Source organism: Crinia signifera, chromosome 1 (assembly GCF_055691185.1).
Source record: "Crinia signifera chromosome 1, ASM5569118v1, whole genome shotgun sequence".
Taxonomy (NCBI): Eukaryota; Metazoa; Chordata; class Amphibia; order Anura; family Myobatrachidae; genus Crinia; species Crinia signifera.
The window spans coordinates 73,043,429-73,057,324 of NC_139217.1; the positions used below are offsets into that span (position 1 = coordinate 73,043,429).

General features: G+C 45.4%; 1 protein-coding gene across 2 annotated transcripts in view; it reads right to left on the reverse strand.

The window, feature by feature from the left end:
* Positions 1–13,896, reverse strand: part of LOC146042532 (uncharacterized) — a 386,937-nt gene that overhangs the window by 45,472 nt on the left and 327,569 nt on the right. For both annotated transcript variants that reach the window (XM_083162688.1, XM_083162613.1), the window contains 2 exons: positions 6,744–6,866; positions 2,824–2,931 (listed from right to left, as the gene is read on the reverse strand). In XM_083162688.1, coding sequence (XP_083018814.1) covers positions 2,824–2,931; positions 6,744–6,866 — 231 coding nt within the window. The remainder of the gene's footprint in view (positions 1–2,823; positions 2,932–6,743; positions 6,867–13,896) is intronic.

The following is a 13,896-nucleotide window of genomic DNA, read 5'->3' on the forward strand; positions in this document are numbered from 1 at the left end:
TCATGTACGTCAGGGTTGCCTAGCCTCCCGGAATGCCCGGGAGGGGTCCCAAAAATCGGGTCCCCCTCCTGGCCCCCCGGAAAGGTGGGAAACCCTCACGGATTCTGGGGGACCCCTGCTCTGCCCACTGATTGCCGCTTCCTCTGCCTGACCGCGGCATTGAAATAACCCTATCTGGTAATCTCCGATGAGGTTGTGGGGCTAAAGTGTCATCACGTGTCATTTAATGACGACACACTCAAGCCCCGCCCCCACAAAGTCCTACTGAAAGTCTCCTCTCCAGGCTTCTCCCAGAGAGGAGACTACAAAAGTCGGCAACCCTGAACTACAGTCCGAAGTATAGTTTAAGTTACAGTTCACAGTAATCAAAAGATCTCTGTGCATAAGAAGAAGACCTCTTGCCTCACCATCTGAAGGGACTCAGTGAGGGGCTAAATCTTTTTCAAGGCCTTGAAAAAGATTTTTAATCGAAATGCATTGGATGGCTTTCTGGATTTGCACAACCTTTTTTTCCCCCTTTTTACTTTGGACCATCTTGTTATTGCTGGACATTGAAACTAAGGTACTGGGTGTTCACTCACCAACATCTTTAACTTATCCGGAAAGTTTCTGATGCAGCATTAGAGTCCCACCAACACCACTCACCCACCCTTGGATTTATTCTTCAGTGTACCTGTGGTCCTAGTGTATTTTTAATTGTTTTTGTGGCAATAAAAGTATTTTCAAGTTAAAGAAACCCAGATGTGCTTCGAAAATTCTTGCGAATTGTGAGTTACCGGTACGCTTGTTTTAAAAAGAAACCGTTATATGTATTACAACATTTTGATCGAGTGAGTGAAAATGTACGCCTAATTGAAATTACTTGGACACTCTGGTGGATTCTGGTGAAGGTCATATAATCACCATAAAATATACCGCTATGAGCTTCATATACACACTCTTTTTGTGAGTGTGGTACGTTTCACTCCTGTCTCCTTTGTATGTTCAAAAAACAAAATTACAGTCTTACACATTTAATCCTTCTCTTTATTTCACATATCAACTATCTGTGAGAGCGGGAGAAGAAGAAAGATTACGTACAGACAGCGCTTGAAATATATCCTTATCCTTTTCTGTATATCTTTGTCTTACTTGTTTTGGTTGAACAAGCATTTAGGTTATATTGAGCTGCTCCTCTGTTTTTTGCGCCTTGGAAACCTCCAGTATTTTACATTACATACTTCAGTAATCCCTAACTGCTCCGTGATACAGAGAATGGTGATCTTTAAAAGCTCCAAATTGAACCCATCATTCACAAAGTATAGAGAGGAGAAACATCTCAACCCATGTGCATCCCTGGTTACTGGTTAGTACCCATACATACAACTGCACAACTATACTCAGAGAGTACAATGGTCCTTGCACAAACTGCCCTTTGCTTTACTTAAGTTGCCACCCTCCAGTGTTTAGTGTGAAATCATTTTCAAAGCAGCAGGGAACCTTGTTAGTGATCACCATAGGAAGTTACTTTTCCAAAATGTGATGTTTATCAAAATTTATTCCAAATTCCACAAGGAAGAACTTTGCCGGCAATTATGTCTCAAAAATACAGAGGCACCAGTAATGATGGCTTCCAACAGGGACAAATTAATACTGTGTATAGAAGAAAATGTGCACATTGATGAGAATGAGAAATCGGTTGATGATGACACCTTGCCTCTGTAGAGCCAGTTTGTGCACGGAGATATCATTGCCAGCAATGTCCACTGCTCATTGGTTTGGGGGCCCAAACAAACCAATCATTTCAGCCGCAAGTGTGTCAGTCCCTGTCACTGAAATGATTGTTTTTTTAAACTGTGCATGTCCTGTTTAATAAATACAACATAAGGGTGGTTGAGAGACAAACCATCTTGCACCTCTTTTCTTTGCATTGTGCAATGTTTGGAGCAATGCTTCATTGTTTATTAAACTACATAACCAATTAATATCAAGCGCAGTCTATAAAAACTATATATATTTGACTTAAAATTTACACTTTCAATTATTGCTCCATCTAATGCTGCTCCCAAGGAGCAATGGATTCTTTAGAAGCACAATAAAACAATATTTAACAACGTAACTAAACAGATCACAACAAGGTAAATTATTCTGTATTTTAATATTCACAAGTTAAAATAACAATATATGACTTAAGGTTGTAAACACACATACAATAGACTAGATTAGATATGGTGATTGCTAACTCTTATTCAAATCCAAAAATGCCTGCATCTTCCGTGGCACACCCAGCATTTTCCTAGGCACGCCTAGCGTTTTTTCTCACATGGCCACTCCCACTAAACGGCTGGTTACCACCAATCATCTTGCCTGTGGCTAGCTAAGGTAAAAAATAGCCGTCGTCTTTCCCTAGCCCTGGTCGCGCATGCGCATTGCAACGCTTGCGCATGCTCAGTCTACCGATAAAAGCATGTGGTGCAAATTCACAGTGGTGTGAATCAGTCTGAATCAGGCCCACAGATCCAAAAACAAAACCAATTACAGAGGACAGCGCACATCCCTTGTATAAATGCCTCAAAGTATTGACTATACCATTCCTTGGATTAGCTTTTCTAAGCTGGTCTACCCAGGTCACAGCTTGGTGTAAATGGGTCCTTGAAAAACAACTCTGGGTTAGTGACCTGGGAATCCAATATTTGCAGTGAATAATATACGTTTTTTGATTTACATGTTTAGTTTTGTATTAACTGGTAAGAATGATTAATTATAAATGTTTTGTTTCAGTCACTATACAGTATATTTGCATTAAACAGTTGCATTGCATGTTTATAATTTATGTGCACCAACCTTGAAGTCGTCAAGCAACTGATGTATGTTGTTTAGAATTGCAATGAAAATGACTTCTTCTTCTTTGTCCACATCATTAAAAAAAAAAAGAATGTTGAACAGACACACCTGAAAATAAAGCATGAGCAACTGCTTATTATTATTACTATATTTTTAATGCATCACATAGTGGAAACAGAGCAAATAAGAGCAAGCCAATGTGCACCAAGACAATGTTGCACTGCAGGTAGGCCAGTTACAATGTTTGGGGATCTGCGCATAAGGACCCCGTTTTAAAGGCATGACCGGACAGCATTCTCGGCTGTAAACTTCCTGAACCCGGAAGTCCAGGTCTGACCAGAAACCCCGTGCCTGTAACCATCATAAATTGTGACAGATAGTTGCTTTGATGATCTGAGTCTGTGTCCTCAGATGCAGCACATGGAAACGTGCTACTGTTAACAGGATGCATGTATAAGAACAAAGCCAAGTGTAGAGTAATGCACGATTGATAGATTCAGTGAATGTGCACCCAATGTAATGGTGATGATCCAGTGTCAGAGTTGCATATATGACTATTTATCTATCTATCTATATACATACAGGGGCGCCAACAGCAGTGTAGACCCCTGGGCATAGCAATGTATTGGGGCCCCTACCGATCCTCCAGCGGTAGGGGTGGGGGAAGCTTTGATGTCCCGCGGGTGGTAGGGGTTATTATATCAACCGCTCAGCATGTAGGGCATGGGTCCTCAAACTGCGTCCCTCCAGATGTTGTGAAACTACAAATCCCAGCATGCCTTGTCACAGTTTTAATACTCCCTTACAGCAAAACTGTGGCAAGGCATGCTGGGATTTGTAGTTTCACAACATCTGGAGGGCCGCAGTTTGAGGACCCATGATGTAGGGCCTTGATCAGTAATTTCCACTAATTACCCCATTACTTCAAAGATGGTGGGAGATGGGGTGGGAGAAGGGGGCATTGGGCTGAATGAAGGGGCCCTGATACATAACTTCCAGGGTGGTAGAGGACAGCTTGCTTGATTGCAGATATCTCCAGTTCCCGGAAATAGATTTCTTAGATTTTAATGGAATTAAAAACTAGAGAATTCCAACTACCAAATGGGGACTAGGGGATCAGAGTTCAGGAGGCAGAGCAATCTGCCAACAAGGACATAAAACTACATACCACGTGTGTGGAGCTGGAGCAGTAACGAGCTGCTGGAAGGCTGATATCTCTGGTTCTGGGAACAGTAGAGACAGGCTTCTAGTGTACATCAAAGGGGTAGAGTCCCAGTTTTTGGAATATACCCTCAGAAAGTAAGACAGAACCTGAAATATCTGATTGGGAAGAGCAATTAACAGGCTTGGATGGGGACCACTGCTTTGAAGTCAGATATCTCTGGTTCCCAAGGGCCGATATTTAAAATTCTTGTACCCCTGGAAAGAGGGCACCCTCAGCTTTCAGCCTAGGCACCTTAGACTCCTGGGGGTTTTCTGGGTACTCAGAAACCCCCCCTGCGTGCGCCACTGGGTGGAGGTGACCCATGACTGGTCGAGTCCAATAAAGTGAAGCTTTTGGAGATGCAGTCAAGTTACCTACAGTCAAAATAATGGTCTGCTTTTTGTTAAGGATGAGTGGGTTCAGATCTCCGAGATCCGAGCACCCCCAAGCTTCTATATCCGAGCTGGGATCCGAGTCCTGCTCGGTTTTTCACGCCAGACAGAGGGGTAGATTTATCATCTTGTGAATTGCGGCATATGCACTATCCCCGTGCACTAAAGCAGGGGATAGCGATTCCTCTCGTCTATCAAACCCTCTGTGCGGGCGGCGGTGGCGAGTTAGCGCATGTACTAGTTTTAGTACAGCGCGCATTGCACATACCTAATTTAAGAATATTCTTTATGAGCACTTGGTCTCTCTCTTCCCCTTCTCCATAACGGTAGATTTTTCCGGCACTGTAAGCTTTTCCTGGGCTTTTTTTTTATTATTAAAATAAACTTTATTGGTCCTCTCCCCGGCTGACAGAGGTTTCTGTCCCCGGCGCCTGCTGGTCCCGCCGTGCGATGGATGTATCTGCGCATGTGCCGGGTACACATAGCAAGACAAGGTAACCGGCGCATGTGCAGTACTTGGCAGAAGGGGTAGTGCACATACTTTATGGGAGAAAGCGTATCCCCGTCAGCAGGGGTAACGCACTTCCATAATGTACACCACTCTGTTCATAAATTAGGGCGAATTGCAGGTGAGGTTCATCACGATTAAGTGGTGAAGCAAACCTGCATCCATAAGGAACCTTATGACCCCAATGATAAATCTACCCCTCAGATCCCAAAATGAGGCAACACGTCATCATCCTGCTATCGGATTCTTGCGGGTATTGGGTCCTATATAAAGCCTCACCGATTGGCTCCATCTTCACTCCAGCCTTGAAGAGTAAGGATGACAGACCTGCTGTTTCTCTTTGGATGGTGGCATGTGGTTAGGTCCTGTGTGCTGTTAGGGGTGCTGTAAAGTGTGCCCAGGGGTGCTGTCCTGTGGTGCTGTAAAAGTCCAATGGTGCTACCCTGCACTGCTGTGTAAGTCCAGTGGTGGTGCCCTGTGCTGTGCTGCCAAATAAATTAAGTGGTGCTGCCCTGTACTGCTGTATAATGGCAGCAGTGGTGTCCTGTGCTGCCATATAAGTCCAGCAGTGCTGCCCCATGCTGCCATATAGCATGGTGCTGCTATATAGCGGTGCTGCACTGTTCTGCTGTATAATTGCAGTGGTGCTGCCCTGTGCTGCAGTAAAATTGCAGTAGTGCTGCCCTGTGCTGCAGGAAAATCGCAGCGGTGCTGCCCTGTGCTGTCATAGAATTGTAATGGTGCTGCCATATAATTGCAGCAGTGCCGCTGTATAATTGTAGCTGTGCTGCACTATAATTGCAGCGGTGCTGCCATATACTTGCAGTGGCGCTGCCATTTACTTGCAGTGGTGATGTCCTGTGCTGCCATATAAAAATGATTCAAACTCAGATATCACAAATCCTCAAGGAGAGTCCAAGTGTGTCCATGGTTGCGATTTCTAGGCCAGACCTTCCCAATTCTGTACGCGAGGAGGCTCCTTTCACCATTTGCACACCCACTGCAAGTGCTGAGAGCAGCACAGCCTGTCCATTTGCTGACATTGAGATTGAGGATGTCACAGCCTACTGATGCCGCTGCTCGGAGTCGATCATCGTCCACTATTTTAAGTAAGCAATTGACTGTCCAACAGTCCTTTGTGAGGAAGATGACGTATGTTCCAAAGAGGATTACTGAGGCCATAACAATTATCCTGGTGTTAGATTTGCATCTGTAATTAGTGCAATAATATTTAGACAGTTTATGGACATATGCTCTTATTCTGGTTGACTCGCAAGGATGCAAAATTTGCAGCCTTTCGAGTCTACCAGTCGCCACCCACCGACTGCATATCGACCGCAAATCTAAGACAACTCTCTGGTGTCTTACATCTGCGAGTGCCTGTATGGGAAGTGGTGGGGCAGCTGACATCCGCTGACGTGTCATTGGGGAATTACCATGAGAACACCCAGCATTTTCATGGGAACCCCCATGAAATGCTGGGCGTTCCCATGGGTGAATCCCACGGCCCGCAACCCCCTCGACCCCCAGCCACGCTGTTGTGTGCCCTTATGGGCCCTTCATGTCCCATCTGACACTGACTGTATGTTCGTACTCTTCTTCTAAATTTGGCTTCTTACTTTCTTTAAATCCGAACTGCTCATCTCTAATAATTATATAACGGAGGCAGTTAAACCAGCGATGGAGCCTAATAAGAGCTTGGTCATGTAGCTTTGTAGTGCTTTTTCAGACAGTTTGTGCTTCCACTACATAATTTAAATTGTGCAAACTATAATAGTGATTTGCCATTATTTTGCTAAATAAGCAATACCCTTACCTTGTATATAGGGTTTTTCCCACAAAAGTATGGACTGTACACACCAATTGTAGTTACTTTATCCTTCGCTGCATTCCAATTTGCCACTGTATTTTTCACTATTTCATTAAAACCTTCTTTCACCTAAAAAAAGATACAAAAAATATATTAATTGTATTATGTAAAGCACAACATATTTTTCTATTATTGCTAGTGCATTAACAATTTTGTTAAATACATACTGTAGGAGTACATTTTCTTGAATTTCTGCTTAAATATGAACACAAATGTGTTGATATCTAAAGCTGGCTAGATATTAGGGCCCTTATTCTGATCGGTGCGGCCAGAGCCGATTATGCGGCCAGGACCGTGCGTGCGAAACCCCGCCTTCCATACGGATCGCCAACTCCGTCCGTTTGTGGTAAGAAGCTGGCCGAACGGACCGCACGTGTATTTTTCACGGAATACGCCTCCTCCATCTAAGGGAACCTCCCCCATCATTCGATGGTCGCAGACCATCGAATGCAGGACCGAGTGCTCCACCAGCACCCGCAACCTCAGACCAGACGGACATTTTTCCGTGCAAAAGCAGGGATATGGGCGGGCAGCTGACATCCGGCGATGTCATATGTCCGCCCCCTACACGTGCGTCACGGCCGCATTACCATACGTACGCCCAGCGTTTTCATGGGAACTCCCATGAAACGCGGGGCGTATGCATATGGTAATGAGCCCAAATAGCCCTTCACGCCCCTCTCCACCCCCTGTTCGGAGTGTTCACATATCATGCGGGATTTGGCCGTACACCCCGCTCGCACATGCGCAGAGACGCCTCTGCACATGCGCAGACACAAAACATCGGCGGGCCGAACGCACGCGGATATATCCGCACCGATCAGAATAAGGGCCTAGATGACATTGCAAAAGATACACTGTCGCTCACACACACAGTGACTTTACAACATATTTTAGAAATTGTTTTACATAAGTTATTGTCAGTGGCCACATCCAGGAGTATAGCTGTTGTTGGCGTTCTTCCTCAGATTGAACAAAGGACTTTGCTAATGACTTACGGGAGCGTGCATCATTAATGATATGGTGCGTACACATTAGACGATATAGAAAAAAAATGTCGTTATGAGTGGTCATCATCGTGCATATCATTTAAAAAATCATCTAGTGCAGGGGTTCTCAAACTCAGTCCTCAGGACCCCACACAGTTCAGGTTTTCCAGGTCACCCTACAGGTGCACTCATTACTGACTGACACATTTTAAAAGATCCACAGGCGGAGCTAATTATTTCACTTGATACTGTGAGGAGACCTGCAAAACGTACTGTGTGGGGTCCTGAGGACCGACTTTGAGAACCTGAGATCTAGTGTATATGCAGCTTCAATTTAGTCTTAGGGGGGTATTCAATCCCACCAGTGACAGTCCGAATTGTCGAGCATTTGTTTTTCTCGTTTTGCTCGACATGAATATTTAGCTCGACAAGTCGAGTTCTCGCCTGTTCAAACGGTAACTTCAATCCCACCAGTAACAGTCCGAATTGTCGAGCATTTGCATTTGTTTTTCTCATTTTGCTAACTGAAAATGTAGCTCGACAAGTCGAGTTCTCCCCTGCTCGACAAGTCGAGTTTTGCCCTAGAGGAAAGTGGCAATTGTCAGAGATAGGCTTCATTTTTATAGTCCATTATATAAAAGTAGATATCTTGTTAAAAATGAAAATTCTCCTATAAAAACCATTTCCAAATCAGCAGACTGCACAATGCTGGTGTCTCCCTGAAGTCTCAGTACAGGAATGAGAGCTCTGAGGTAAATTGCAATGCATTGCATTCTAGAAGTAAACAAAAGAATGGCAACAAACAAACATTGTATCCTGAGTAATTCTGCCCCAGCATGGATACAAGGGACCTAAACATAGGTGTTTGATCAAACCAGAAGTAGACATAAATAGACATGTATACAGAAGACTTTCAATGGGCAAAATGCAGCACAGTGAACATGAAAGGTGAGCAGAAAAAAAGATAATACTTCTTATATGCCAAATGGAATAATTTAAACAAATGCGTAATAATACAAGCTGAAAACTGATGCTGACAATGGAATAATGGGTTAAAGCATACCATATAAACATGCAGCAAATGTAAAGTTAATCAAAAGAGGAATATTTAGCAAAATATCACGAAGACAGAAGTCAAGATAAGCACTACAAACATTAGTACAATCCTGCATATACATTTAACACAATTTATGAACATGCAACAAGAGAAACTCCCTTGTCACGACAGAAATAATTGTCGAGTTAAATTTGAGGGAAGAGTGATTTCAAACAGTCGAGGTCAGGTGAATTCTTTGACATTGAATAGGCTGCAGGAATTATCTCGACAGATTTTACCCAAAATAACTCGACAAGTCGATTTATGTTCAACTCGACAGTCGAGCAAACCGAAAACCAAATCAGGTGAGCTCTGCTCGACAAGTCGAGAAAACTAGACAATGAATAGGCGACCTCATAAATAACCAACCTCACATCGAGAAAACAACAAAGCTCGACAAAAATAAGGAGCTCGACAGACATTGAATACCCCCCTTAGAAAAAAATTCAGATAACTCAAACAATAACAACCACTATTGCAGTACTAATACCTAAGAGTAGTTCAAAACCCTCCAGCATTAAGGGGGAAATTTACCAATATGAAAAACCTAGTTTTTCGTATTGGTATTTTCCCTACGACTGCATACGACTGTTTAAGTCGTATGCAAAGTCGTGTTCCGGAGGATCAGTTACAAAGCAGTCATATACGACTGCTTTGTAACCCTCCGATGGCCGTATATACGGCTGCTAATACGAATTATTTCTAGCAGTCTGCACGGATCAGTCAGATCCGTGCAGGCTGCATGGTGTAAAAAAAATAGAAAAAAAAATAAATTTAAAAAAAAAACGGCGTGGGGTCCCCCCCACAGCCGAAACCAGCACCAGGCTGACAGAGCCTGGAGCCGGTAATTAAAAATCAGGGAACCCGACAAATAGGGGTTCCCCGATTTTTAACAACCAGCCCCAGGCTCCTGCTCTGGGGCTGGTTCCCAAAATACGGGGGACAAAATGACTAGGGGTCCCCCGTATTTCAAGAACCAGCCCCAGGCAAAACCAGCCAGCGGGTAATGCCACAGCCGGGGGGAGACTTTTTATGCAAGTCCCCCCGGCCAAAGCATTAACCCTACCGACCAGTCAGCCTGGCCAGGGGCCCTGGGGGAGTGGGGACCCCCCCAATAAAGGGGTCCCCCCCCTCCAGGACTTACCTGACCAGGCTGAAGCCTGGTGCTGTCCTCGATGCCCCTGGGCGGTGGGCATCGAGCTGATGGTTTTGTGTAAAAAATAGAATAAAAACCATTGTTTTTTACTGTGGCACTACAAGTGCCAGCAAGCCTCCCCAGCAAGCTGGGACTTGGATAACCACAAGTCCCAGCCTGCTGGGCATTAAAGGGCCCGCTGGGTCTTGTAGTGCCACCGTAAAAAAAATAGTTAAATAAAACACACTGACACCCGTTTTAAATAAAAGTTTAATACACACATTACATACATACTGATACTTACCTTTCTTGATCCCGTAGGTAGCCCTGGTCCTGATGTCCTGTGTCGTCCTCCAGGTCCATGTCGGCTGTCTGCGTCGTCCTCCAGGTCCATGTCGACGGTCCGTGTCGTCCTCCAGGTCCATGGCGGTGTCCGGGTCCGAAGAAATCCATGTTGGAGCTGTGGAAGGAAATCCTACTCACCTGTTCCTGCGCTGAAGAAGTCTTCTCTTGATCCGACGTAGTCCAGGTAATCTTCCTGCTGTCGCCGGTCCCCGCTGTCTCCGCTGTCCGTGCATCGCGCTGAGGAGAGATGCTGAAGTTTCATATTCGGCGCCTCTCCTCAGACTGAATTCTATTGGCCGCCTAGCAGGCCAATCAGGAGTCGAGAAAGTCGGCTCCTGATTGGCCTGCTAGGCGGCCAATAGAATTCAGTCTGAGGAGAGGCGCCGAATATGAAACTTCAGCATCTCTCCTCAGCGCGATGCACGGACAGCGGAGACAGCGGGGACCGGCGACAGCAGGAAGATTACCTGGACTACGTCGGATCAAGAGAAGACTTCTTCAGCGCAGGAACAGGTGAGTAGGATTTCCTTCCACAGCTCCAACATGGATTTCTTCGGACCCGGACACCGCCATGGACCTGGAGGACGACACGGACCGTCGACATGGACCTGGAGGACGACGCAGACAGCCGACATGGACCTGGAGGACGACACAGGACATCAGGACCAGGGCTACCTACGGGATCAAGAAAGGTAAGTATCAGTATGTATGTAATGTGTGTATTAAACTTTTATTTAAAACGGGTGTCAGTGTGTTTTATTTAACTATTTTTTTTACGGTGGCACTACAAGACCCAGCGGGCCCTTTAATGCCCAGCAGGCTGGGACTTGTGGTTATCCAAGTCCCAGCTTGCTGGGGAGGCTTGCTGGCACTTGTAGTGCCACAGTAAAAAACAATGGTTTTTATTCTATTTTTTACACAAAACCATCAGCTCGATGCCCACCGCCCAGGGGCATCGAGGACAGCACCAGGCTTCAGCCTGGTCAGGTAAGTCCTGGAGGGGGGGGACCCCTTTATTGGGGGGGTCCCCACTCCCCCAGGGCCCCTGGCCAGGCTGACTGGTCGGTAGGGTTAATGCTTTGGCCGGGGGGACTTGCATAAAAAGTCTCCCCCCGGCTGTGGCATTACCCGCTGGCTGGTTTTGCCTGGGGCTGGTTCTTGAAATACGGGGGACCCCTAGTCATTTTGTCCCCCGTATTTTGGGAACCAGCCCCAGAGCAGGAGCCTGGGGCTGGTTGTTAAAAATCGGGGAACCCCTATTTGTCGGGTTCCCTGATTTTTAATTACCGGCTCCAGGCTCTGTCAGCCTGGTGCTGGTTTCGGCTGTGGGGGGGACCCCACGCCGTTTTTTTTTTTAATTTATTTTTTTTTCTATTTTTTTACACCGAAGCCTGCACGGATCTGACTGATCCGTGCAGGCAAAAACGCAAATACGACATGAAAATGGTGTTCTATTTTCCTGTCGTATTTGCGTGGGTGTTTTACACCACTAAGCAGCCGTATTATCCATACGGCTGCTTAGTAAATCAGAAACCACCATTCTTTTGAATGGTGATTTCTGTCGTATTCTATCGATGGTGTAGACATTCGTATTTGTAACTACAAATACGAATGTTCCATCTTTAGGACTACGAATTGTTGTATCTTTGGGATTGTAAATCCCGAAAATACAAATTCGTAAAAAAAAGGTGTATTTCTCCCTACGAATACACCTTTTTTCTACGAATCCATTTTGGTAAATGTCCCCCTAAATGTCTTTGGGTACTTATGTAATATCTGGACTCCCGTTTTTCTTATGAGACCGCATCCCCGCGCGGGGCTCGCTGCGCTCACCACGCTTCGGGCACGGTGGCTCGCTGCGCTCGCCACACTATATAAAATCAACTCCATGCGTAGTTGGATAGTAGGGGTATGAAAAAATGGGGTGCATTTAACATGGGAGTCCAGATAATACATAAGTACCTGTCTTTGTCAGAATTAGTATGTGAACCTAGACTTTCAGCAAATGTTGTTACCACTTTCAGTAGCAATGACTTCAAAGAAACAATAAAGATAATAGTTACATTTGTGCGCAGTTTATATGTCTCCCCCCATATTTGTGTGGGTACTCAGTTTCCTCTGCACTGTAAAAACTTACAGATATGTAAATTGGCTGCTAGAATCAAAACCCCCCTGTGTTTGTGTGTCAATGGGATAGGAATTATAGCGTGCAAGCTCCACTTGTGCAGGGACTGATGTAAATGACTGAAAACTCCTCTGCTAAGAGCTGTGTAATTAGTGTGTGCTATGTGGTAATAAAGGTAAAAAATAAAAGTTGATCAGTCTTGCACATTGGCATTGGTATTTCTACTCATTTATGTTGGCTGGGTCTCTAGCATAAACATCCCACTTATGGTTGTTGAGGAGAAGTAAGGGTCAGGGAAGTGATGGAAGGAACAATGCACGTCCAATGCTGGCTTGTCCCGGGTGAGTGGCCAGACCATGGTAGTACAGAAATAGTGGGGCTAGGGCCAATGCCAACTACATTTAGGTCAGGGCCACTAAAATCATCCAATAGAGATTCTAGGGCCCCTGCCATTGTATAGTGATCCAGAGAGATTCAGACATGTAATGGAGACACTATCTGCTCTCTCTAATAAGCAGGATTAAGAAATACCATGTTGACTTCCGGTGGGCGGGCCCGCACAATCGGACACATTTTAACAGAGCTCCTGGTTCCCCTGCCGCAGACCAACCTTCCCAGGGTCTCTATCTCCCCTGCGGGTGGCAAACATCAAGGGGATGCTGCCAGGATAAGTGCAGGCAAGGCGGCATACAAACTGTTGGCTCCCTGTGCTGCAGACGCCGGATCACAGGCTTGCTGGGAGAAGCCGGCGGCCATCTCACTAATAAAATCGAAGATTTGGAGAACCACTTGCGCCTTATAGTTCTTCCGGAATCAGTACACCCCTTAGAACTTCTACCTCTTGTTTCCGAATGGCTTCCTGAAACCTTGGGCATCACCACTTCACCCTCATCTTGCGTGGTGGAAAGAGCTCACCGCATTGGCCCCGATAAAAAATTACGACAATTAATGACCCCACTTAGATAAGTATTGCGTTATTATAAATCTATAACATATTAACAATGGTCACAAACGCACTTCGCTCTCAACAAATACAACTTTATATACTCCATAGAGCATATATATCTGCTACGACATTGTCCAAGTTCAGTGGCAGTTCAGTTGATAGCTGCCCGAAGTGCGACCTCCTCCCAGGTACCTTTATACATCTATTATGGGAATGCCGGGAGGTGACCGAATTTTGGTGCAGAGTTATCCAAACCATTGTCGATACCGGCTTCTTGAAGGAAACTTTCACGGCAAGTCTCCCTGGCTGCCCCAGAACATATGTGGAGGGGAGGAGGGCTCCCCGGGACCCAGGCAGCACAAGCTGCCCCCAAGCTGCCCCCCACCCCCCTATAGCCAGCGGGGGACCCAGTATTCACTGCACCCAATCATGCATATGTAATGATCGGGTGCAGTGAATATAT